This window comes from Podarcis bocagei (genome assembly GCF_964188305.1).
Source record: "Podarcis bocagei genome assembly, chromosome: 7".
NCBI lineage: Eukaryota > Metazoa > Chordata > Lepidosauria > Squamata > Lacertidae > Podarcis > Podarcis bocagei.
Genome location: NC_138132.1, coordinates 61128070 through 61154557, shown reverse-complemented (window position 1 = coordinate 61154557; position 26488 = coordinate 61128070). Strand labels below are relative to the sequence as shown.

Below are 26488 nucleotides of genomic sequence, written 5' to 3'. Positions count from 1 at the left end.
TCAATAACCTTGGCCAGCTGGCAGATAAAATCCCTTGCTGGGCTGATTTTAAGTAGCCACGTAGCAAATGCTTGCCTTTGTGTTCTCTGTCCTTTCACTCCCACTCATGCACAACTTCCTAGACCATAAAGATTTGCCTAATATTGATTCAATTTTGAAACTAGTTTAACTAGATCTATAAGGAAGTGCGACTGTGTGAGAGGGAAGCCAGCCAGTTCCCGTCTCTCTTTGCTGCGTAATGAGGAGTCTCGTTGTCTGACCCAGGGGAAAAAAGCAAAAGTTTTCTTCACAAGGAAGTTTCTAGTCCCTGTGATGCTAGAAACTAGTAGGTAGCAGCCTTAGCTCTTAGGCACACTACTTGAATGCAGAGTCTCAGTTAGTTAGTTCCTATACAAAGCCATCCTAGTACCACAAGTACAATGGTACCTCGGGTTACATACGCTTCAGGTTACAGACTCTGCTAACCCAGAAATAGTACCTTGGGTTAAGAACTTTGCTTCAGGATAAGAACAGAAATCGTGCTCTGACAGCACGGCGGCAGCAGGAGGCCCCATTAGCTAAAGTGGTGCTTCAGGTTAAGAATGGTTTCAGGTTAAGAACAGACCTCCGGAACAAATTAAATACTTAACCCGAGGTACCACTGTATTGTGTGTGGTAACTGTTGTGCTTGGTACTAAAAAGCAGGTCTTTCATCCTAGGCTGGCTGTGCTCACAAAAGAAAGGAAAGGCAGCCTCCTTCGAGATTAATTGAAGGTATTAGGACTCATGGTTGATGGAGAAGGAAGAGACAAGTACACAGCTTATTGAATGCATTCTGCTATGGAGACTGCAGGGCCTTCTTAGCTATAAGTAGGCTGCTGGATGAGTTGATCTGCATCTCTCAGGCATGTGCTCATAATTGACTTGGTAGTAAAGGTGATGCAGAGAGTTAACATGGAAGAGCCGTTGTTACAGCTCTTCCTACTAGGAAAACCTACCCATGCATTTGAAAATGGGTAAGCAGAAGAGCCACTTGCACAAGTGTGATTAGGATTGCCTCTGCCTCTAAACATTTCAAAGGAAAAGCAATGGGCCGGTAGTAGGGATACGCAAATTTGCCAATTTCGAGTTTTCTCATGGTTTTTAATTTCTCATTTTTACACTTAAGTTTGGTTCTCCACATTACCATTATCTGTTAGGTTTGTTTTTTTAAAGTTATCAGGAAAATTTGTCAGCATTTTTGTGCAAATCTTTCCTCTTATCCATTTTTGTATGCAGTTTTGCCTAATACCCCCCTTTTTTGCAAGTAGTTTTTCCTAATATAACTTTGGTCTGTTTTCACTAATATTTTTATGAGTGTGTTTTGTTTGTTTGTTTTAGTACACACTACCTGGCTGGGGAGCTGCATTGCAAAATTCAGAGTGGATTTTGAAGGGTGGCTGAGTTTTGTTCTGGACATCTCAGTGACAAACCTGTTCTGGGATTGCAAATGTTTCTGCTTGTCTGAGTGCAAATCTCTAATGATGACCCCATTTCCCTTACAGGTTCCTACAGTGCCAGCCAAGGGGTGAACTGTATCCGTGAAGATGTTGCAGCCTACATTGAGCGACGGGATGGAGGCGTTCCTGCAGATCCGGAGAACATATACCTGACAACGGGAGCTAGCGACGGTATTGCTGTATGTTTTGTTTTTTAATATATTACTGTTCTTATGATAGTGCGGTTCGGTGGTTAGTGTCAGACTAGGACCTGCGAGCCCAGGGTTCAAGTCCCCACTCAGCTATCAAGCTCCCTTGGTGACCTTGGGCCAGTCACTGTCTCTCAGCCTAACTTACCTCACAGGGTTGTTGCGGGGATTAAGTGGCAGGGGGAGAACCTTCCCTTCAGCTCCTTGCAGCAAAGGTGGGATAAAACTGCAGTAAAATCATTATATTTATATTTATATCCCTTCTTTCCTCCAAGGAACTTGAGGTAGTATATATGTTTTATCGTCATAACATGATAAATAATAGGCTGAGACTGGCCTGAGGTCGCCCAGTGAGTTTCGTATTTGAACGCTGGTGGCCAGGGCCCTAGCCCAGAAGTGGAGAACCTCAGGCCCAGAGGCTGAGTGGGCTCTTTCAGGCCTCTCTGTTTTGCCCTCAGGCCTCATGTTCTCTCCCATCATGCCCTCCTCAAGTATTTTTTGCCTGGTTGGAATGCACTCTTGAACTCTGATGACGCCTCCTACTTCCCTGGACAGAGAGGGGTGTGTGAGTACGTGTAGACGTTAGCCTACTGTACAAAGGAAAAATTTACATTCATTGCTCCACCCATTATTATTTTTTGCCTTGGTCCCTGCTCAGCACTGGTATGTGGCCCTGGAAGGTTGCCCAGAAGGAACTGCATCCCTCAGGCTTAAAAAGTTTCTCTGTCCTAGTCCAGTCTCCTAACGCCTACACCCCACTAGCTCTAGACATTGAGACCCCAAGCTGGGTGTACTCTGGCCATATAAAATGCAAACCTATTGCTTGGCATGAGCGGCATAGCCTGAGTGAATGTACTGTACATAAATCCCTAGATTCCTATAATAGTAGAGTTGGAAGGGACCACGAGGGCCATCTAGTCCAACCCCCTGCAATGCAGGAATCTTTTGCCCAAGGTGGGTTTCGAACCCATGGTGCTGAGATTAAGAGTCTCACGCTCTGCCGAGCTATACTTGGACAGCACACGTTCTGAGCTTCTGCAGGGTTAGAATATTTGTTTTGCAGTTGCCCAGAGAGAAAAGAGGAGATGAAGGGGGGAAGGAATACAGAAGCAGCCATACAAGGGATGAAATGGGCAAAGAAATAGTCCTAGTTTTGAAATTTCTAGCCGCGGCCTTCAAATGGTGCAGAAGTGGACGGGCGTTCTTCTCTCTGTTTATGATCATTCCCACCCCCACCCCCCCATATAATTGCATCAGTTCTTTGTCTCTCTGGCCCCAGGCATTTCAAAGGAATGAAAGGCGTCTATGTCAGGACCTGTTCATGTGGAGGCCCTGCTTGCAAGGTTTCTCTCCTGAAAAACAAGATCAAGGCCCTGCTTGTGTGTCAGTGGCCTGGCTTGATCTAACAACCAAAACAAGAACCGTTGGGGGGGGGACTGATTTTGTTTGGCACATTGAGGGGGAAATTCCTTTATTCTATAAACTAATGCCCTTCAACCTTGGGTCCCCCATCATTCCTGACCATTGCCTAAACTCTCTCCAGATGGTGTGAGTTGCATAGGGACCCATGGTTAAAGGACATAACGCATAGTTAAACATGCTGCAAGATCTCCTCCCCCAGACCTCGCCCCCTTCCCTCCCACTAACATTGGCAACCCAAGTGGGTGAAATAGTGCCAGTGCAATATTTGTTGACCTTCAGCAGGAAACCCGCCTCGGCTTCAGTATCTATAGGGTGGCGTAGGTTTGCTGCAAATGGGGGGTCTGTCAATATGTAACTTTGAAATCCTACACCCCGCTTCCCCATCCTGCTTATACATTCAGGCATTTTGGCTGCCTTGCAAAAAAAAAAACCTTAATGAAAATGCCATCGCCTGGCACAGTTTGGTATTGCAGCACCGTTGGGCCCACAGTTTTATTGATTCACCCAGTGTTCTTGGCCTCTGGGTTGGCAGCGGATCGAGGTGGACTACTAGCTGCTTTTGTGAAGCATTGCCAGAAACGGCACACATCTCTGTGCTTGGCCGCACTTGCTCCTTTTCTTCTTGGAGGAGCAGGAATCGCTTCTTTAGATTCATTATCCCTAAAAGCCAGCAATTAATCAAATTCAGCGGGAGCTCAGTGGTGGATCATTATTTTGGAGGATTTGGCATGGCCTGTGCCCATCCAAGCCAGCAAGAGAGTTCAAGGGCTCACTCCAGCCAAGCAAAAACACCCCCAGGAGAGGGCAAAAGGAGGGTCAGTAAGGGGGTGTGGCTTGGGGGGTGTTCCAAGGGCCAGATAGTATTTGGCCCCTGGGGCTGAGGTTCCCCCATCTCTGCTCTGTGTTCCAAATATAAAAAGAACCTCGTTGGATCAGACCGAAGTTCCACTTGTAACTTAGTGGGGGAGCATGTGCTTTGTAAGCAGAAGATCCCTGGTTCATTTACCTGGTGGGGCTGGGACAAACCCCCGTCTTAAATCCTGGAGGGCTGCTGAAAATCAGTGTAGACAACACCTAACTAGATGAACCACAGGGCTTATTAAACACTCTTGGTTTTTCAAACACCCTCAAGAAGAAACTTAAGCACTTTTTAGAAAAGCCTGCAAAATATTGTTGTAATGTTGATGCTTTCTTTTATTTGTTTAGGGGAGAAATGGAACACAAACTTGTTAAATAACCTTTGCCTTTCCCTCTCCCTCCAGACTATTCTAAAGATCCTTGTCTCAGGGGGTGGAAGATCCCGAACTGGAGTGATGATCCCAATCCCCCAGTATCCCTTGTATTCAGCTGCTATATCGGAATTGGATGCCATTCAGATCAACTATTACCTTGACGAAGAGAACTGTTGGGCCCTAGACGTCAATGAACTACGCCGCTCCTTGAATGAAGCCAAAACATACTGCAATCCAAAGGTCCTCTGCATCATCAACCCTGGAAATCCCACAGGTTTGCAGAACTCCTCTTTGTCTTCATGCTGCAATTTTCCTTTTCTAATGACTTTTCACCCACCTGTCCATCAAGTGACATTAGTGGTGATGTTAGGCGATGGGCAGGAGGACAGCTTTTCATCCTGCCTTTGCTGTGTGCAAAGCAGCAAAATTAAATCCCCGCTCATCAGCTCATGAGTGGGGGTTAAGACCCTTTGCAAAAGTCCCTTTGAAGCAGATGTGTGCTTCTCTTTTAATGGAGGGGAGGGGGGAGAAGCAAGGAGTCTCTCCTCCCCCATCACTTACTTAGAGCAGCATGGGGCTGCTTCAATAAGCATTTTTGCAAAGGGCTTTAAAACAGAACACACACACCCTTTATTTTTTCTTCTGGGTTTGAAAGATTACAGATTTATTGCTTACAGATTTTTATGAATCAGAGCTCTCTGTTTTCTCTCGCACCTCCTAATTTAGGTCAGGTTCAAAACAGAAAATGCATTGAAGATGTGATCCACTTTGCCTGGGAAGAGAAGTTGTTCCTTCTAGCTGATGAGGTAATAAAAGCATTAAATTGCAGGCCACATCTTTTACTTTGTTCATAAACAAAGAATACATGTGCCTTTTCCTGCTGGTTACAGGTTTATCAAGATAATGTCTACTCAGAGAGCTGTCAGTTTCACTCCTTCAAAAAGATCCTTTATGAGATGGGACCAGATTACTGTAACAATGTGGAGCTTGCTTCTTTTCATTCTACCTCTAAAGGATACATGGGCGAGTAAGTTTTCGTAGTGCCTCCTTCCCCCCCCCCCCATGACTGTGTCCTGGTTCTCGTATCTCAATAAGCTGGAGCTTTGTTTCTCTAGTCCAGTGTTTCCCAACCGGTGTTCCGCGGCACACTAGTGTGCCGCGAGATGTTGCCTGGAGGGAGGCGGGCGAGTCCAAAAAAGGTTGGGAAACACTGACTTAAGTTTCTCTTTCAAAAAGGAAACGTGGGTTAAAGCGGCGACGCCGCCCCCCACTCACTTTCCTGCTCTGGCTTCCCTAACAGTTTTCCGAGTTGCGTCACTGGATCCAGCCCCCTTTTCCACAGGTGACACGGGGCTGGAGGGAGGGAAAGAGGGCTTTACGTTGCGCACAAAGGCAGCCTCCTAGAAGCGCTCTGGGCCGGCGCCGTTTCGCCGAAGGCGCCGGAGGACCCCCACCCTCAGCTCCTTCAGAAAGGAAGCCCCGCCCCTCGGCTCCCTACGAGGCCAGCCGCTGCACGCACGCGCCGGCTCGTCATCAGCTCCGTCTGTTTCCAACCCCCCTGCTCGCCTTCGCGCGAGCTCAGTCGGGTCCCTCAGCCGAAGAAGCGGAGCCTCTCTTTGCCGCCTCTTCCTTCTTCCCCGGGTCTCAGTCCGGTTTGGGGCCTCCCCCGCCGCCGCCGGCCACCTCGGCCCCACCACCGCCCCCTCCTCCGCCCGCTATCGCCGCCACCACCACAACAGCCGCCGCCACCTCAGCTGGGCCCATGCCTGCCGGGAGCGGCAGCGGCAGCAGCAGCAGCAGCGCCCCAGCGCCCTTCCCTCACGGTGGCGACCCGGCCCTGAACGAGCAGGAGAAGGAGCTCAAGCGGCGCCTCAAGCGGCTCTACCCGGCCGTAGACGAGCAGGAGACGCCGCTGCCGCGCTCCTGGAGCCCGAAGGACAAATTCAGCTACATCGGCCTCTCACAGAACAACCTGCGCGTCCACTACAAAGGTAGAGGGACGGAGGGAGGGCGAGGCCGAGGCCACCGCCATCCCCAGGCCCCCTCCGCCTCTTCCTCCGAAAGGCAGGCTGAGAAACTCCCAGGGAAGCTCTGAACGTCTCCCCCGAAACTGTCGGGAGGCTTCGGTTGTTGCCTTTCTCCGCCGAGGTCGGTGGACCCCGAGCCTAGGCTTCCTTCCCGCACCCCGCTTTCCGAAGACCGCACACCAGTTGGGCCAGTACATATTCCCCTCCCGTGACTGGAGCTGAATAGCCCTTTCTCTTCTTCCCCAACCCTTGTCGTTGGAGGAGTCCCTCAGTCCCTCGCTTTGCTGCCTCCTCCCCCCCCCACCCCCAAAGCTTGGAGGTTCCCCGGCAAGGGGGAGGGAAAAAATTGAAACTTTCACTTTCGTGCGTCCCTCCCGGCGTGACGCTGCGCGCTGACGTCACGGGGCTGTAATGGTGGTGTGCCTCGAGATTTTTTTCATCAAACAAGTGTGCCTTTGCCCAAAAAAGGTTGGGAAACACTGCTCTAGTCCACCCAACCATGCTGACTCCCAGAGAGGAGTTTCTACCCACTTTGCTCCCTGCTGGGCTATTGAGGTCAGTGCAGGATGGTGTCTTGCCAAATCAACTTCGCCCTCTTCTCATGACACTAGAATTTGGGGGGTATTCAATGAAGCCGAATGTTCAAAGATTCAGGGCAAACAAAAGAAAGTACTCCTTCATGCATCATCTTGGATGTTTCCCCCCACAAAAAGTAGTGATGGCCACCAACTGGCTGTGGTGACTATGTTCATCCTCCACTGTTGAAGCCCCTGAATGCCAGTTGCTAGGAATCACACGCAGGTGGCATGTGCTTCCTGGCACCCTTTCAGACTACAGTTCCCAGGATTCTTTGGGGCAGCCGTGTGTGTTAAATGTATGGCGGTCTGCAGCTATGCACCTACATGTAAGGGACTTCACCTCCACCATCCCACTTTATTCTGTTTACTCTCCCCCCCCCCTATATTTTCAAAAAAGTAAATTGTGTTTTTATTTTTAAAAGGCTTGTCCGTTTTACTGAGCTACTGTAAAAAAGAGAGAGAGAATTCATAACATCTTTGGCTGTACAGACACTGCTCCAGCTGCTTCATGACTGCCCATTAAAGATGCTAATGACCTCCACATACCAATTGACATCTGCTGTACTCTCCAGATGTTCCTGGGTTGCAGCTCCCATCATCCCTAGCCCATCAGCTGGGGCTTCTGGGAGTTGGAGTCCAACAGCATCCCAAGGGCAATGCATTGGGACACACACAGCCCTTTGGCTTGAGATTTGTCCCACTTGTGTTCTAAAATTCAACGCTTCCTTGAGGTTTTATACTAGTGGACTGATTATATTTTAAGATTTTTCTACCCTGCCTTTCAATCAAATAATGTTCAAGGTGTTGAGAAGCAACAGGTGGCATGTAATACACACAATGCTATCATTATCCTGAGAGTTTCAGAATGTGTTGTTTTTTCTCCTTTTCTATTTTTCTATTCACTACCCCCACCCTCCTGACTCTCCCATTTTTCTCAGGTGTGGCTACAGAGGCGGCTACATGGAGGTGATTAACTTGCACCCAGATATTAAAGGGCAACTTGTGAAGCTTCTGTCAGTCCGCCTGTGTCCGCCGGTCTCAGGTCAAGCAGCCATGGATATTGTCGTGAATCCTCCTGTACCTGGGGAGGAATCGTATGCACAGTTCATCAAGGTGTGTGTGTGTGTGTGTCTACATCTACCTTGTGCACTAATAACAAGAGAATCAGAATGACAAGCATGAGAGGGAAGCTAAAGTGATACCTGCATCTCCTGAATCCACACGCAGATTCTTATATTCAGTGCTGGGATACACAACACTTCACCAAAGCTCCCTTTGCACACATCTGTCAAACTAAGGTGGTTTGTGTTGCTCGGCAGGGTGGGGTGGGAGGAGGATGACAGAAGGCCTAGGAAGTTTAGAAAGCGTAGGGCTGTGCTCAGAAGTTTTGAGAAGCACCACCCTAAGGAAGAGAGGAACTGCAGGGCAACACAAGCCATTTCTGTTGTACATAGTTCCTTTGCCTTTGGTGTGATGTTGCTGTGTGTTTCCCCTCAAATCAGGAAAAAGAGTCTGTCTTGAACAACCTCGCCAAAAAAGCCAAACTGACAGAAGACATGTTCAATCAAGTACCGGGGATTCACTGCAACCCTCTTCAGGGGGCTATGTATGCTTTTCCACGAATCTTCATCCCTTCCAAGGCCATCGAGGTAGCAAAGGTGAGACTTCTCCCCAACCGCTGCTAATACTTTTGCTGCAGTTGTACAATTGTTGCCATTCCAGTTTTGGAGGAGCCATTCTCCAGGCCAGGGGAGCTTTGTTGCTTTTCTGGAGCTGCTGTACTGCTTTGGTACTTTTTTTCAGTACTTTTTTTACAGGAGCTAAATTGAATTTTCCTGAAGCTCCATTACTCAACAGGGGTGGCATGTCCTGGATTTGCAGGATCTCATCTTGGGCCATCTGTAGCACACTAGTATGATTATATTCCTACCCTTCGATATTGGTCCTTTGACAATCAATAATAATCTTTATGGAAACATCGTGGTGAACACACCACCCGTCTGATTCATGTCTGTCAAACAGCTGTTAAAGAAACACAGGGACAAATTGACAGTCCCTGGTGTGACCAACTTTAGCTTTGCCAGATAGATGAACAGATAAAAGTATTTGGAAGCATCCTTTTTTATAATGAAAGGAACGTAACTGCATAGATGGACTAGGTGGCTGCTGAGGTCTCTTTTAGCTCTTTGATTCCATGAAAATGGGACTTGCTATTCACTCTCTAGTTTCTAATTATTACATCATTTTTATTTCTGTAGGCTCATAAAATGGCTCCCGACATGTTCTACTGTATGAAACTTCTGGAGGAAACAGGGATCTGTGTTGTTCCTGGAAGTGGCTTTGGCCAAAGAGAAGGCACTTACCACTTTAGGTACAGGGTTAACAAAGCATGCTGCAGTGTCAGCAGATGAATTAAATTTTCTTTCTTTTTGATGACATGGTCTCCATGCTTCTAAAAGTCATTTTATAATACTTTTTTCCCTCCCTCCTGTTTCCCCAGGATGACCATTCTCCCTCCGGTAGAGAAGCTAAAGATCTTGCTGGAGAAAGTGAAAGACTTCCACATAAAGTTTCTCAAAGAGTACTCTTAAGCAAAATTAAGACTCTCTTCTACTCTCGCTCTCTCTTTCCAGAAGAGAAATCCAAACAAAGCTGTGAGGGGAAAATGTTCTTTGTCTTCTTTTAATCAATCAAATCCACACTAGAACGGCTAGAGCCCAGCTATGAAATTTGCGTACCTCCAGCCTGAGTGTGTACTGTTGCTTTAATTTCATGGAAAGAAATGGAAATAAGGGCAAGAATTGGGGGGGAGGGGGAAGAGTGCAATTGTGTGCCTTGACTCAATTTTTATTTCTTAGCTTGCGTGGCTGGCTGGCCTGATGGGGGGGAAAAAGATAGTAATAGTTCCAATAATTCTCACCAAGAATTTCCCTATTTCAAAACAGCAACCCTACAAAATTTACCTTTGGTCTTAAATATGAAAGCAAAATTTAACTAAGCTGGCAATTGAGTGTCAATAAACACCCTTCTATAGATTAAAAAAAAATCCTTTACTTTGTGTATTTTAACAAGGCATCCCCTTCTATCTTCCATATTTTAAAAGCTGCATGCTTCCAGTAAATTGGGTAGAATATGGTTTGTGTAAACTGTTGTGCGGTTCTCCTTGGCCTAATCAAGGCTGCAACAGATACATTTTGTGGTGGATGTCCTGTTCAGACTCATCATTTGAGCACTATGCCATGCTGTGGGCATTACGTATGTCATCCCTTTCTGTTTCAGGATTTAAGAAATGGCCCAAATTTATTCTCTGAGAACCTAGTGAATCCAGACTAGACTGCCCCAGCATGTGAACTGATGCCAGTCATGGTCTTTGTGTGGAAAAGAATCACAAGTATGAGCTAAATAAATAAATAAATAAATTTGAGAGCCTATAAGAGGGAGGCATGGAACTGATATAATCAGGACACAGAACTATCCTCCTTTCATTTGGCTAGGTGCTGCTTTAGAATGTAGATATTGAGTAAATTAGCTAAGCAAAGGAGACGCTTCTTAGCTATAAATCGGAATGCGCCTCAGCATGGTAGCAAATAAACATAAGATGCCGATACCAGAGGGAGCATTTTCCTATGTGCGAAATGATCTGCCAATTTTGTTCAACAACGTACTCTGCAAAAAAGAGCGTATTTTGATCACTGACCGATAATAATAAGGTCCAACATTGAAGGAACGTGGAAATGTCACAATGAGAAAGGGTCCAATCTAGTAGTATAATCTTGCCTAAATATTCAGCCCCCTCTCAGGGCTGCTATTTCAACCTGAACAGGCAACTGGAAGTTCTGTGAAAATTGCTATCCCATGGCTGTTTCTTTTGTTTCTAGCCTCAGAAAGACAGGCATTTTCTCCAAGGTATGTCACACGGGCTGAGTTTCTCTTCTAAGAAGTAGAAGTGAAAATGAGATTGCAAGAATGCCAGTAGGCTATTTAGCATGGCTATCCAGAGTGGAGTGGACTGCCTGACTGCTACTATCGCCCAGGTTCATGACACTTTGCTCTCCTACAGTAGATCTAAGAGTCTCCCGTGTTGGTCCAACTGGGCTTCATTTTACGATACAGTGTGAAAGTACCATTTCCTCCCCCATTAATCCATCTCAGTCTTGTATATAAATAGGGGTGCCAATTTCAATATTGGGGGAGCAGGTAAGCCCTGCCACACATAATCACACGATGCAGCGCATGCACATCGTTTGAATGGCAATGCCTAGCAACTTGTGGGGTGGGCTGACCCCCTCAAATATTTTATTGTGGGGGAGCAAAGGCCCCTTGGCCCCTAGGAGTTGGCTCCTGTGTACATAAACCTGGCTTAACTTTTTTTGGGACTGCTGCTGTTGCTGAACCAAGTTTCCAGAATGATCCAAGTGAACAAAGCAATTACGACTGCAGATTACCCTGCGTACTTGACTATATTGCTGAGTTGAATTCCAAAGGGGCAAACAAATGTATCTTACGGGTGGTGTTAACTCTAAATGGACACATTACCATCCGAGAGCAGCAGAAACGTCCTTTCTGCATTTTTGTCCCCTTAAACCTACCATTTTACTGACAAGGATGGGGATATCGGAATGCTGAATGAACAGAACACTCAGCTTGCTGGCGCAACTGCTTGGCACGGTTTCCTAAGCATTGATTACGTGAACTACTGAAAACTAACATGTTTCACTCTTGGAACACTGCAGTTTAAACAAAAAAACAAAGGAATTGCACTTTCCCTCCCTGAAATCTGGCTTCGGGCTCTCTGCTTGGGGAGGGCCGTCATTGAACATACAGTGCAAGAGAATTCTGTGCGCTACTCGTGATTACTATATATTTTTATATACTTTTGTAAGTTTTATTCCCCCATTGGGTTTGGGAAGGGTGGGAGGGAAGGGTAGTATTTGTAGTCTTAACAAGCCAGTGGGTTTTCTATTTACCTTGTGTTTACACCCAGTGTTCCTGAAAACGATGCAAGGTTTATATGTTTCTAAATAACTCTTTTTGCAGGGATGTTTTAAAAGGTTTGCTTTTTCCTCCCACACCTGTTGTTTTCTGCCTTTTTAAAAATGGGAGCAGGAATCCTTAGAGGTTTAGTTATTAAATCAAGGATGCTGACCTACCTTCCTTTGTGTTTTCTAAACACTGTTACGGTGCCTTTTGATTTCTGGTACGCCGAGGGAGAATGAATGGGTTTGTTGTTGTTTTTTCCTGCATCTTTTGAGAAATGGTACGATCCTTCCACAGTTGATTTGACACATTTGTAAGTACTGTGATGAGCTGCTAAAATTTAACTTGGTTGTCCTGGAGGCAAGGCGGTCATCCTTGGAATCTATTCCAGAGTGGACCTCAGTGGATGCAATTCCCAAATAAACGGTTTCGAGATTGCAGGTGGAGAATGTTACTACACTGATTTTTTGTTCTCTCTTTTTAAAAAATGTACGTCCTTAATGAGTAAGGCAATATCTAAACATTGTGATGCATGCTCGTAGGTTCACATTTCCTACAGGTGCTCCTCATGCTGTTCTTGGGATGACTTTTTAAACGTACCTACAACTTCGAAAAATTAAATAAAAGAATGGTTGGAAACTGTTTTGTTGTGGTGCTTTCTATATTTTAATGAGTTTTCTAGAAGCCTTTTTTCTCACAGCTGACACTTAGGAACATAAGAAGCTAGTATATATAGAGTTAGAGAGTTGGTCTGATGCAGCAAGGCTCTTATAGAGGAGGTTAAAATTTGCCACAGGTGTTGTTTTTTAAAGCAACACAGCCCACTAGGATGCAAGGGAGAAAACGAGCAAAAATGGCCACCTAGATTTCCAAGCACCTTTCTGTCTCAGTCATTAGGCCAACAAAACTCTTGTGAAAAATTTAGACACTGGCAAAACTACCCCAGGGTTGTGACCCTAAACACAGTTATTCTTGAGTAAACCCAACTGAATACAGCCATTTGTTCACACATGCAACAATATCTACTCACTCCAGTGCCTTTTAACAACTGTGAAATTCAGCAGGTGAAATCTATCACTGCACCGCCATGCTGAGATAGCTAGGAAAAAGTAGACATTAATGGAGGAAAACTAATCCAGGAATTGAGCCTCCCACTTTTTTTTAAGACAAGTCTGTTGTGAAAACACTCCTTTCAATAAACTGGGAGAGCTAAATGCATCCACAAAGGAGCAGCTCCATGCAGCTGATCCATCCATCCCCAGGGCTAGATTTGGCTTCTTCAGAGAAAGAGCGTGCCTTGCACCTGCAATCAGCACCCCCCCCTCCAGGGTCCTAAGTGGGCGTGTCCACAGCCAGGGCGGGGAACTGCAATAAATCCACACAGAGAGAGATGCTTTCTCCTTTCTGGGCTTTCCCGATTTGTGAGCTGGGAGCGAGACATGGCGCTAAGGAAACACCTGAACGAGGCGAAGAAGCGCAGCACGGACTCCGGCGTGGAGTCGGATCGGAGCCTCTTGAGCAAGGAGCAGAGGGACCAGCGCATCAGTCTCTTTCTGCGGGATTTCCAGCACCAGGGTGAGGCCTCGGGATGGGGCGGGCAAAACGGGTGGGCTAAGTGAGCAAATGTGAGCCAGCCTGGCGTAGCGGTAAGAGCCGCCTTTCTCAACCTTGGGTCCCCGAATTTCGTTGGACTACAGCTCCCATCATCCCTAGCTAGCAGGACCAGTGGTCAGGGATGATGGGAGTTGTAGTCCCAACAACATCTGGGAACCCAAGGTTGAGAAAGGCTGGGGCAGGACCTGGGAGACACCAGGGTTCAAAGCCCTGCTCAATCGCTGCCTTTCAGTGAGGATTAAGTGAGAAGGGGAAGAACCATGTATAAGCCACCTTATATGAATCTTGGAGAAGTGGAGTGTGAAGCAAGGAGTGGGGCTTAGAAGAATAAAATCATAGAACTGTAGACTTGAAAGGGACCTCCAAGGGTCATCTAGTCCAACCCCCTGCAATGCATGAGTCTCAACGCTCAGTCCCCCATCCATACCATTCTGGACCTTGCTTTGCTTTGCAAATGTGCTAGCAATTTTGTCCCCCAAAGGACAGAAATGCCTCAGTTCTAGCTGCTTCACTTGATTATTCATTTCAGGGTCTTGCAGTGCTGTGTTTCTGCCAAGGGCCATATTGTCCAGTGGTTAGAGCATCTTTGTTGCATGCAGAATGTCCCAGGTCTAAACCTCTGGCATCTGCAGGTAGACCTGGGAGAGAGAACACAACCTGGAGAGCTGCTGCCAGTCAGTGTAGACAATACTGAGGTAGATAGATGAATGGACTGATTCAGCATAAGGCAGCTTCCTCTGTCCTTCTCCCTTTCTCCAAGCAAAGGAAAACCTGCGAGATTTGAAGAAGGAGCTGGCTTCGCTTCTGCAGACAGCTGAGAAGGCATTCCAGGTGGAGCTGCTGGCCATGCCGGTGGTCATGAGAAAAATGAGGAGGGAGGACTTGATTGGTGAGGCTGCTATCCCAACCCCACTTACCTACTGGGAGTAAGACTTGTTGAATTCAGACAGATATACTTCTGAGTAGACGTGGTTAGAATTGTGTTGAGTGAATTATCATGCAGATAGGTCCTCGTGACTTTGCTCAGCCACTTTCTCAATGGGGCTTGCTCCCAACTAAGTCCCCATCTGTACTATACAGTTAAAGCAGTATTGCACCACTTTAGATAGTCAGGGCTTTCTCTAAAGAACTCTGGGAACTGTGGTTGGCTTAGGCTGCTCAGAGTGGGTAGGAGATGCCTATTTCCCTCTCAGAACTACAATTCCCAGAGTTCCCTTGGAAGAAGGATGGACTGTTAAACCACTTTAAAATAGTAAAGGTAAAGGGACCCCTGACCATTAGGTCCAGTCGTGGCCGACTCTGGGGTTGCAGCGCTCATCTCGCTTTATTGGCCGAGGGAGCCGGTGGGCAGCATGACTAAGACGCTTCTGGCGAACCAGAGCAGAGCACGGAAACACCGTTTACCTTCCTGCCGGAGTGGTACCTATTCATCTACTTGCACTCTGACGTGCTTTCGAACTGCTAGGTTGGCAGGAGCAGGGACCGAGCAACAGGAGCTCACCCCATTGCAGGGATTCGAACCGCCGACCTTCTGATCGGCAAGTCCTAGGCTCTGTGGTTTAACTACAATTCCCAGAGTTCCCTTGGAAGAAGGATGGACTGTTAAACCACTCTAAAATAGGTAGCCACTAATGTCAATTTTACCTTTGCACAGTAGGCTAGTTTCTGCACACACTCACACACCCATCTCTGCTCTCCACCCAGGCAAGCAGGAAGCAAGATCAGAGTACAAGGAGGGTGCAAAGCAAGGGCAGTGAGGGCTGTGTGGCCTAGGGAGACTGCTGAGTGCCAGGGATAGAGACCTGGAAGGCTGCATTTGCCCCCCATCATCTAATATATATTTTGAAAAGCGGTTTCTTGGTTTGTTTGTTGTGCATTCAGACACCTCTTAAGATATCCCAACCAAATTTTGCATGATGGATCCTGAGATCAAGGAGCCAGTTTTCATTTATGTTTGGATAAGATTGCTTGCCATTATGAATCATGACTGAGCCTTTATAACCACACAGATTTTAACTGCTGAATTCACAACTACACAGTTTTTGGGTTACTTAAGACTACCTGCACAAAGTCAGATACAAGCCTGCTAATAAAACATAAGAAGAATGTGCTGGACCAGGCCAGTGGCCCATCGAGTCCAGAATCCTGTTCTCACAGTCAGGGCTGTCTTAAGCATATGCGGCGCTGGGGTGCAAAGATCTACCTGGCCCCTCCCCCCAGTTGCCCAGTCCCAGTGTGCAGGAGGGCGGAGACAGCCGGCCGCCTCAGTGTCTCGCTGGCTCGGTCGCTCCCGAACTCGCGGCGCAGGGCCGCCCGCAGCAGAAAAGCCCATCGCGGCGCTCCAACTTCCCTGGACTCAACTCTCAGGCCCCGGACTCTCGGCCTGGTGCCCCTGAGAGTGCCTATGGATAAGCCGGCCCTGCTCACAGTGGCCAACCAAAAGCCTAAAGCCCAAAAGCAAGACCCAGGTGCAATTGCATTCTTCCCCAGTGCAATTGCATTCTTCTCAATAGTGTTCCCCGGCAGCTGTATTCAGAGGCATAATGCCCCTGATATTGGAAGCAATATAAAGCCATTGTCTTGTACCTGTTGATGGCCCCTCTCCTCCATAAATTTGTCTAACTCCCTTGCAAAACCACCTTAGTTGGTGGTCATCAACAAACACCGTATCTTAACTATGTGCAGTTTTAATACCTTCCTTTCTCCCTTCCCACTTCTTAGTACTTTTTCATGCAGCGCATTGTTAAACTGTGGAACTCCCTCCCACATGATAGCCACCAACTTAGATTAGGCAGATTTGTGGAGAAGACCACTGATGGCTATCCGCCATTACAACTATGCGCTGCTTCCATGGTCAGAAGCGTTAATGCTTCCTTATACCAGTTGCTGGAAACTACAGGAGGGAAGAGTGCTCTTATGCTCAGGTCCCGCTTACGGGTATCTGGTTGGCCGCTGTGAGAACAGGATGCTGGACTAGATGGGCCATTGGCCTGATCCAGCAGGCTCTTCTTGTGCTCATATTTTGCTCCAACCTTTATTTTATAAAGAATGTGTGATTGATAAGAAGCTAGTCCCTTTGATTAATTGGCAACTGTCTGCCTTGGTATAATTGCCTGTCTCCATACCACAGATCTTAAGGAAGAAGAAGCTGCCGCTGCCACAGTCATCGCCACTGCCATGGCAGTAAGTATGGTCAAGTAACACGGAAATGCTTTCTAAAAAAACCAGTAACAGATCCTTATGCCTCTTGAGCAATGCTGCTCTCAGGTTGTGGCAGATTGGGCAACTGCCCCAAAGCCTACAGTAGTGCAAAGTATTGCACCGTCCTTATGTTGCTACTGCTCCCACTCCTCTTTTTGTCCACCCATTAATAAAAGGGATTCCTTTCTCACAGCAAGGAATTCTGCGTGATATGACCCAGGAGAATGCAGGTACCAGATCTGTGTCACCTTACCAGAATGCCTTACTTCGTAGGTGTAAGCCAGGCATCTCCAAAGTCTGTTTTGGGGGCCTAATCTGGCCCGCCAGTCGTTTAAATCCGGCCCCTGCGGCAGTTTATTTCCTGGGGTAAAATTCTTCTTTAAAAACCTGAACAAACTTTAATCCTAAAAAAAAACCCTCAACAACTTCAACCCTAAAAAAAGCTCAACAACTTTGGGGTAAAATCCTAACAAAAGCTCAACAACTTCAATCCTTTAAAAAAAGGTCACGGCCCCTCACTTCATCAAATCTGGCCCTCATTGAAAAAAGTTTGGACACCACTGGAAGCGGTGAGAAAGCAGTTTTAAATAGTGGGTGGGAGAGGCAGTTTGGAGTAGAAGCCAGCCCCATTTCTGAAAGCTCTGGCAGCTCTGGGTGGCCTGTGATATTTGTCCCAGGCCCTTTGGGGAATAAAACTGCTAGCACATTTGCAAAGCTAAGCAAGGTCCAGAATGGTTTCAAAGTGGATGGGGTGGGGCTGAGTGTTGATTTCTGCATTGCAGAAAGTTGAATTAGATGACCCCCCCCCCCCCGGGATCCCTTCCAACTCTACAATTCTATGATTCTAAGTAGATCATTGATAGAACATCTGCTTTGCATGCAGAAGGTCCCAGATTAAATTCCTGGCATCTCTCGGTAGGGCTGGGGAAAATCTCCTGCCTGGTATTTTGGAGAATTGCTGTCAGTCAGTGTAGACAATACTGAGATAAATGGACCATTGGTCTGTCTCAGTATAAGTCAACTTCCCATGGGATGATGACTCTGCTCCAGAGGGAAGATTTTACATAGGTGATTTCCACATGCCCCAGTCACCTGCCTCTTCTGACATTCATCCATGTGTCCAACTCTTTGGATCCAGCAACCAAACCCACAACAGAGATTCTGGCCTGATAATACCACCTCTTTCTCCCTCCTGTCCACAGAATGATTGCTGCGCAGCAGATATGCCAACTCCCAGACTAGTGAGGACCAACAGCAAACGAGGTGAGCTGACCTTCCAAGCTTAACATTGCTTGGAGGGAGGGTTGCCCAGTTTCACGCAAGGGAGATCGCTGCTGCTGCTGCTGCTGCTGCTGCTTCTCAGTCCCTCTACAGCTGTGCCAAACCATGGTTTGGCTTAGCATATCCTCCAGATCAGGGCTTGTGGTTTATCTAACTACAGTAGTAGTAGCCAAGGTTTGTTTGGATCAAAATAAACCTGGGAACCTGGATGTGGAGGATATGCTAAGCCAAACCACAGCTTAGCTCTCAGATGGAGTAGCAGAGGAGAAACAAACTGGGTGCAGTCTCCTCTCTGGGAACATGCTAAACTATGGTTTGAGAATGTTCGTGCTTGGCCATGGTTTGACTTGCTGTTCCATGCCAAGCAGGTCAGTGTTCGATGGCAGTGATGCTGTCAGGGCTGGACTTTGGAGTAGACATCTGGGGCCCAAAATGCAGAAGAGCTGGCTTACCAGTTGGTATCTACTATCTACTCCAGCCTCCTGGACTAGATGCCTGTGGGAACAGACTCCCCACACAAGAGCACACTTTCCCTCCTGTTGTTTCCAATAACTGATATTCAGAAGCATTTACTGCCTCCGACCATGAAAGCAGACTATAGCCACCATGGCTAGTAGCCTTCATTGCTAGTAGCCCTCAATAGCCCCCTCCTCCATGAATTTGTCCAATCCTCTTTTAAAGCCATTCACGTTGCTTGACTTCTCTGCCTCCTGTGGGATTGAGTTCCTTAATTTAACTATGCACTGCATGAATAAGTCCTTTCTTTTATCTTCCTCTGCGAATCTTCCAACATTCAGCTTAATAGGATGTTCACGACTTCTAGTGTGATGAAAGGAGACAATTTTTTTTCTTATCTGCTTTCTCCATGCCACACATAATTTCATAAGCTTCTATCATGCCATCTCTTTTACCTAAACTAATAAAAACCCCGGTGCTGCCATTTCCCCTTGCAGTCGGATCGCTCCACATCCTTTTTGAGGTGAGGCGACCAGAACAGTACATAGAATTTCAAATGTGGTCACACCATAGATTTCTAGAATGGCATTATGCTATGAGCAGTCATCTTATTTCCATGGGCCCTTGGGAGTGTTCTTTCTTCCCCGTGGGACAGAAGAAGAGGAAAGTTCATGAGTGTGCAAAACCTGATGCTGTTTGTGTTGGCAAACACTCCTGGGGGGACAGCAGACCCCCAGTACCTCCAAGTGTCTCCCAGTAGGCAAGTCTCTGGAATGGCATGTCCCTTAACTCCAGAGTGCCCCTCTGTGACACTTCTCATATGAAAAGTGCACACAAGTCTTCTGGCATCACACAGCAAGAAGATGGAAACATCCATAGATCTAAACTACATTTTATTCACAATATATACAGAGAATCCATAATCACGTCTGTGTTCTCCAAACTCTGGCAGAAACAGCAAAAACGAAAGTATAGTCCAATAACACTCTCAGACGGAAGAGATAAGACAGTCTTCCATTCCCACACTCTTCTCAGACATCTCATGTGATTTATACTAATCACACGAGCCAGCATCGGCTTATGTAAAATCCTAACAGTTTGATCCAAGCCAAAGTATCCTGCCATAGCTTTGGAGAGACTGATGTAAGATGCATGCATAACATGCCTATAATAACCCTTGACCAAATTGCCCCTTCTAGTTAAGGTCACGACAATTGTGGAATACAAGGGAGAGGAAGAAGGGAGTGGAGCTCCGGCCAGGAAACTGTCTCGCAAGGTAAGTAGGGAATAGTATCCCATATGTGCTCATAGCAAATTCATTCTCTTAAGTGTGGATCCTTCTGTAGCCAAAACAGTACTATCCATGCACAAGAGGGAGACGTTAGGTGGCTCTGAGGAACCTGGAGGTTTGTGGATGTACCAAAAAACACACCACACAACAACTTAGATGGGGAAACCTTAAGAGGGTAGGGATGACCTGAAGATAGCTCAACGAGAACTGAGTACGCTGAACGCACATGCAATGCTGAGTGTCCTGGGAACAAAATTGAGGTTGGGAATGGAACGGAATATCCTGGGAAAAGGCTCAGCAGTCTAGAAACCTGCATGAGAGCACTCTCACTGTTTTGTTGCAGGTCCTATATGTAAGACATGCTACACTTTTTTGCTGATTCAAAGCTACCCTCTTTAGCAGTGTGGCCTGGAGAGTTCTTTGTCTCTGTGATCCTGGTGAGGTTGAATGTTCAGTGGCCCCCAAGATTGGCAAAGGACCCATTCCCCCAAGGTTCTCTGTGCAGTCAGCATCAACAGAAGTCAGCGTGAGAATTTTGTGTGCATGGCAAGATCAGATTCCGTCAGGGGCTTGGGGTGGGGGCAGGCTCTACCTGAAATCCCTTGTCCCCCTCAATTCTGACACTAGCACCAGGGCACAAAAGGTGTATATGCTGATCTTATGCAGCATTCTGTATGTGAGGTAGTGCATGTGAGCTGGGAAATGCTTTGTGTGGCACACAGGGGTTATTCGCTGGCGGGAGGAAAGAGACATACAAGTCCCACATTATTCAACATTCCATTGCCTATAAATCTGCAAAATTAGATTGCTGTTCCAAACAGTGGAGAATCGGGTGACTTTTAGGAATGCTAAACAACTTTGGTTTTTCCATGGACTACCTTTGTGGCCCTAATGCCCTCTTTCGCTGCTTAACACCCTTGCAGGCATTTAAAACAAATTCTCTGGCTTCCTTGGCTTCTGCCGTAAAGGGCAAGCAAGGGACTCCGTCCAGGTAAGAGTAACCCTATATTCTTGCTTCATTGTTTTTGGTTCTTCTTGTGAGGCAGCGACGTGCGTTGGCTTTCAAAGGAGCAGCTCTGCCATGGGTAGGCAAACTAAGGCCCAGGAGCTGGAGCCAGCCCAATCGCCTTCTCAATCCGGCCCACGGACGGTCTGGGAATCAGCGTGTTTTTACATGAGTAGAATGTGTCCTTTTATCTAAAATGCATCTCTGGGTTATTTGCGAGGCATAGGAATTCATTCATTCCCCCCCCCCTTCAAAATATAGTCTGGCCCCCCACAAGGTCTGAGGGACAGTGGACCTGCTGAAAAAGTTTGCTGACCCCTGGCCTATGCCGTATCTAACTCGCAGTAAACTATGGTGCTGTCCAGCCAAAGACCAAGTTCTACATATATCGATGTGGGAGGCTGCAAGCATGAACTCACTGGAGCTTTTAACTGGCTGGAAGCTGCTTCTGCTCCTTGTAAGTGATGGCTGTTGATGGCCAATGCCTTCTGTTTTAAAAAGAGGCTTCATGAAGCTGCTTATGAGAATAGTCTTAGAGAAAGCAGGTTGCTATCCCTCATGGTTGTACTAGGAAGCTTTGGAAAAACACCTGTCCATGTCCTCAGTCACGTAGCTCATGGCTGAGAAACCTCAGGCCTTGGGAACTGAATGTGGTTCTCCAGGCATCTCTGTCTGCCTGCATATTAGGTGGGTAGGGCTTCTTGGCTCTGCTGCATTTCCGTGTTTTGAATCTGCTGGTAGCTATTATATGCTATTAGTTATTATTAGGGTGAGGAGCAGGTAATAAATAAGCAAATAAATAATAATGACAATATCTGCTATTATTATTATCAGTTAGTTATTATGTGCTATTCTTATTTGCTAGTAGTTATGGTGAGTGCTTTTTTTCTAAAAAAATGTTTAGGTTTACTCTCATTTTGATTCAAGATAATCACCATTTTATTGTTCAAATTGGGAAAAATACAGTAAATGAACAAAAGTACAAAGATTCACAAAATGTTTAGAGGTATGCGTATTCCCAGAAAAAGCACTGGTTATTATATCTTTTAATTGGGTTTATCTTGAAGTTTAAGAGAATTTTGCCCCCTAATCATTCCGTTTTTGCTTTAAAATGTGGCATTACTTTGTACTTTTGATCTTTTTATAATGTTATGAACTACCTAAGAGAAGCATGAAGTGATCTACGGACTACACGGGGAAGTCTCCACAGTTGCAACAGCTCCACTCCTTGTGATCATTCTGCCTGCCATTTGACCTCTCCTTATAGAGAATTCTCATAGGAACAGGCATAGGAGGAACTGCTGCTGCAACCTTAAAATCCTGTAAATGCCCCCTGTGTCCCATCAGGTCTGCATACGCCACTCCAAACGGAAGAACAATTGAGCGATCGACCTCGATGCGGGAGCGGCCGGTGTCTGCTACCAAGTGCATCTCGTTGGGCTCTAAAAGGCAAGGCATGCTGTTTTTAAGGATATAAATATTGTGGGATAACCAAGACTCAAACAGCCAACCTACTTAAGTCCAATAAATGCATGAAGGGGTTAATACAATCAAGTAAGCTGTCCTGCCAGGTCTAGCTATGCCCCCTTTCCCTCACCTTGGGAAGAACTAGATAATCAAGCCTTTGTTCCCTTCCAGTCTACCTGAGCTCAGTGTGGGAAGAGGTTTGAGCTGGTACTTCCTTTCCTCTGTCCCAAATCTCCCAACATTCAGTTTCATTGGATATTGCTAAATTGTAATGCATTATGAGAGAGAGAGAAAAACTTATCTCTGTCCACTTTCTATGCACCGTGTGCAATTCCATGCACCTCTGTCATGGCTCGTCTTACCTTTTCCTTAAAACTAACCTCCTCAAACATCGCCAAATGTCTGGACCCTCTCCTTTTAGGGGTCTTGCGCCATCTCCTCGATCAGTTGTTTTGCCCTTTTCTGAACCGCCTTCCCTCTCCTCCACCCCCCTTCCCCACCCCTTTCTGGTGCCTAGATTTCCACAAAGGGGTCTCTCCAAAAGTGCATCTGCCTCAGAGAGAACGCAGACGGTGACGCTCCGGAGTATGTCGATGCCCCACGAAAGCTCCGTTCCCTTTGTCAACATCCCTTTGTCTGATGGAAAGGTACTGTATCAGCCGAGGAGGGCTGTGAATCTTTGATTTGCAAATATAAATGCGTCCAGGTTGAGACACACATCCAAAAATTAAGGACGTCTCCCAAACCCCTTTCATTGCTGCTTCCAGCTGTGGAGGCAGAGCATAGCCACCATGGCTAGGTAGCCACCAGTAGCCCTCTCTGCCACAAATTTGTCTAATCAACTTTTATAACCATCCAGTTTGGTGGCCATCGCTTCTTCCTGTGGGAGAGTGTTCCATAGTTCAACTCTGCGCTGCATGAATAAGTCCTACGCCCTGACTCTTCCAACGTTCAGCTATATTGGATAACCATGAGTTCTAGCGTTAGGAAAGAGGGAGAGAAACTTTTCTCTGCCCACTTTCTCTATGTGACATGAAGCAATAACATGCGTAATGGTACAATCAACAACTCTCTGCTCTTGTTCAGACTCTCTGCTCAGCTGGCGATGACCTCCAGAACGTCAATGTGGAATTATTGAATGAGGACACCATCCAGAATATTCACAGCCTTGTGGTAAGTGTGCAGAACAAATAAACCTTGGAAACGGCTGTCCCCGCAGGGGGGCTGGCAGGGTTCGTCATAACATCGTTGTCAGCTGTGCCAATCTGCACTGTTCCTTCTCAGGTCCGAAAAATCCATGCAAGTAGTTCTCAGAAATACTTCTGCGTAAGGCATTCCTTGCATAGAATCTGGAGTTTTGGTGGTTCAGAGGGATGCTTGGAGAGCTCCATCAATTGCCCATGCTTTTTTTTCTTTCCCCCCTTCCTTAGAACCAGTTGACAGTCCTTTGCGGAAAAGCAACCGTTAAGTGATGTTGATGGACTCCATAAACAACCTTTTTTCATTCTTGGATCTGAATATCCTTGGTTCCTTATGTTTCAATAGATAGGCTTTTTTTTAAAGTACTATTAAACTTGTTATTTCTCTATGGAGGCTTGCTGGCATTATTTCAGGGTGAATGGTGCTTGCTCTAAAAGAGTGCCATACATGGGCTATATGTTTGTTGTGCCCCATAGTTCAGATATAAAGGAGGAGGAGTTTGGATTTGATATCCCGCTTTATCACTACCCTAAGGAGTCTCAAACTGGCTAACATTCTCCTTTCCCTTCCTCCCCCATAACAAACACTCTGTGAGGTGAGTGAGGCTGAGACTTCAGAGAAGTGTGACTAGCCCAAGGTCACCCAGCAGCTGCATGTGGAGGAGTGGGGAATCGAACCCGGTTCACCAGATTACAAGTCCACCGTTCTTAACCACTACACCACACTGGCTTCCTTGCTGCATCCATATCTATTGGAGTGCCCTGATCCAAAGCATATTTAAGCCCAGATGTCACCAGACCAAGTTGGAGGATGTGGTGGTAGGGTACTTTCCTGTGGTCTGGTTCTACATTGTTCCATAGATATATGACCAGGGCTTAATTGGAGACCAGGATCCTATATGGAAGCCAGTGGAGCTTCCTTCTAAAGTGTATTGTCTCCTCATCTGCTGAAAGTTCTACTTCAGTGAGGGATGGGGACCCCTGTGTGGTCCTCCAGAGACAGTTGGGACTCCAACTCCCATCAGAGCCAGCCAGCAGAGCACCATGTGAAGCAGTCAACAGCTAGAGGTACAACCTTTTGTCTGTCCCAAATCTTCCACCATTCAGCTTCATTGACGGTCACTGAATTCCAGTGTAAAGAGATGGAGACAAAAGCTTCCCTCTATCCACTTTCTCCACACATTGCCTGATCTTGCATGGCTCTATTGTGTCGCCTTCAACACCAACCTTACGACATCCAGTGTTGTAGTTTGTTTTTGCACCTGGACCAGTGATCTAACTCGCAGCAAGCTCCTAGCTAACAGCAGATGCCGTGTTGCTCCCTGCATTAAGTTAAGACTGTCTAAAAACAGTCTGGCTGAACTAAAATGGCTGGAGAAATATTCCAGCAGTGTAGCCTGGATGGTTTCCAAGAACCTAATGGAAGTTTTGCAGCAGGGATATTCCCATGTTAAGTCCTGCTTTTAGAATAGGATTTTACTGCTTGTAGCCCTAGGCCTCTTGCAACTAAGTCAGTGCTGTGGCTGTCTTACAATTGAAACCATGGGTGGCTTGCCAGTTGTTGGACTGCAACTGCTGACCACTGACATAGTAGCTAGGTTCAACTTCTGGAGGACCACCCATCCCCATTGTAAGAGCTATCATCAGGGAGCAAAGCAATAAACACAGGGTTTGCAGGCAGAGAGAGAGAGAGAGAGAGAGAGAGAGAGAGAGCAATTTATGTTTTAACTTGAAAGTTAGTGGGTCAGAAGTAGCTAAACTCCAGTGGAAACTAACATACTTTAAATTGTGGCTAGTATTTGACTAATGGGTTTTGCGGGGGGGAGCGAGATCAGGCAAGTCCTAGCTCAAGGGGTGCTTGCTGGCTGGGAAAAACTTTCCCAGATCTTCAGCAGTGTTGACCTTAGTTGAGTTTTTTCTCCAATGCTCCCTTGGAGTTTGACTCAAAGCCTTGTAGAATCATACTTAGGCTGACCTAGTATCTGTTGAACTAATATTGTGACTACTGCACATAAAAATGGGTCAATCATTTTCCTCGGATTGAAGATGTTGTAGTTAAATACTCAGCAAAATAAAATGTGCAGACATCCTTTGGTTTTCCTTTTTGCTGGACTGCCAGATGTGTAAAAGTTGTAGGAATCACAAAAGACATTGGCAACTGTTGGGATCTTCAATTACACCTTTAGCTGTGTAATTATGCCATTTTGTGTTTTCCCTAATTGTAGGACTAATAATTTATCAGGAGGCCCTCAAAGCAAGTCATCTGGCCATCTGCCTTAAAGGAGATGTTAACTTATGTTAGAGGTACTTCCTAAAACACCAGTACCAAAATGTTACTTCTGCAATTATGACTAACCTTGAACAGTGGTTCATGATCACAAAGACACGAGAGTAATGCATGTCTCATGACCTCTGTATTGTTGGAAGGGCTGTTTCCACACTGTAGGTAAAGAGACAATTAGGATAATTAAGACACATTCTAAGCTTTCAAAGAAAACTTGGTTTGGTGCACTGCTAAATTGCTTAATGGCAGCCAAAATGAGCAAAGGATAGGGTTTGGGGGAACCTCCGGGGGGGGGGGGGGCTCAAAATGACTTCTACCATGGATTGTAGGGTTTTCTTTAGATCAGGTAAAACAGTATGTGGCTAGGTAATCATGAAGCAGTTTTGTAGGTACTATTCCAACTTCCTGCAGTTGTGCTGAGTTTGCAATGTTTTACTGCAAAACATTGCATTGCTTTTCTTAAGTTCCCTTTGATAAAATTTCTACTTAGAAATTTAAGTGTATTCCTATATTATAGGAGTGTGCACAGACCATAGGATTTGCCTTGTAACCGTTTGTTAACCATTTCCTTAAGCAGAGAGCAACTCAGAAACAGTTGAGGTTTCAAGCTGTTCAAGATGGTCCACTGTCTGTTTCATCAGGGGTTTTAAAACTCAGGGGCACTGGCCAACAAAGCATTGAGCCCAGGAGCCATACAACTGCCCACCCACCCGTTCTGAGCCTTCAGTTTAAGAAGTTAATACTGGAGTTGGAAATAAAAAAATCTATTTCAAGAGTAATTTTAGGT

At 46.3% G+C, this 26488-nt stretch overlaps 2 protein-coding genes across 2 annotated transcripts in view; both read left to right on the top strand.

Annotated features, from left to right (window-relative positions):
- GPT2 (glutamic--pyruvic transaminase 2) overlaps positions 1-12541 on the top strand; it is a 28570-nt gene extending 16029 nt beyond the window's left edge. Inside the window, exons 4-11 of the mRNA XM_081201209.1 lie at positions 1524-1657; positions 4351-4594; positions 5047-5126; positions 5211-5347; positions 7864-8038; positions 8428-8583; positions 9184-9296; positions 9426-12541. Of these exons, the coding sequence (XP_081057335.1) occupies positions 1524-1657; positions 4351-4594; positions 5047-5126; positions 5211-5347; positions 7864-8038; positions 8428-8583; positions 9184-9296; positions 9426-9516 (1130 nt within the window). The 3' untranslated portion in view covers positions 9517-12541. The remainder of the gene's footprint in view (positions 1-1523; positions 1658-4350; positions 4595-5046; positions 5127-5210; positions 5348-7863; positions 8039-8427; positions 8584-9183; positions 9297-9425) is intronic.
- A 724-nt stretch (positions 12542-13265) lies between these two features.
- On the top strand, positions 13266-23808 carry CDCA8 (cell division cycle associated 8). The gene is made up of 10 exons (XM_081201277.1): positions 13266-13477; positions 14277-14405; positions 16647-16699; positions 17920-17980; positions 19654-19730; positions 20669-20736; positions 22099-22200; positions 22736-22865; positions 23305-23391; positions 23649-23808. Exons 1-10 carry the CDS (start codon positions 13342-13344, stop codon positions 23688-23690), a joined length of 885 nt encoding a protein of 294 aa, XP_081057403.1. The 5' UTR covers positions 13266-13341; the 3' UTR covers positions 23691-23808.
- Positions 23809-26488: the final 2680 nt, after the last annotated feature.

What these genes read in the sequence shown, in the direction of transcription:
- CDCA8 (XM_081201277.1), top strand. Translation starts at nt 13,342, where the DNA reads ATGGCGCTAAGGAAACACCTGAACGAGGCGAAGAAGCGCAGCACGGAC. An exon ending in GAGGAGGGAGGACTTGATTG is followed by an intron (nt 14,406 to 16,646) that starts GTGAGGCTGCTA and finishes TCCATACCACAG; the next exon opens with ATCTTAAGGAAGAAGAAGCT. An exon ending in TCATCGCCACTGCCATGGCA is followed by an intron (nt 16,700 to 17,919) that starts GTAAGTATGGTC and finishes TCCTGTCCACAG; the next exon opens with AATGATTGCTGCGCAGCAGA.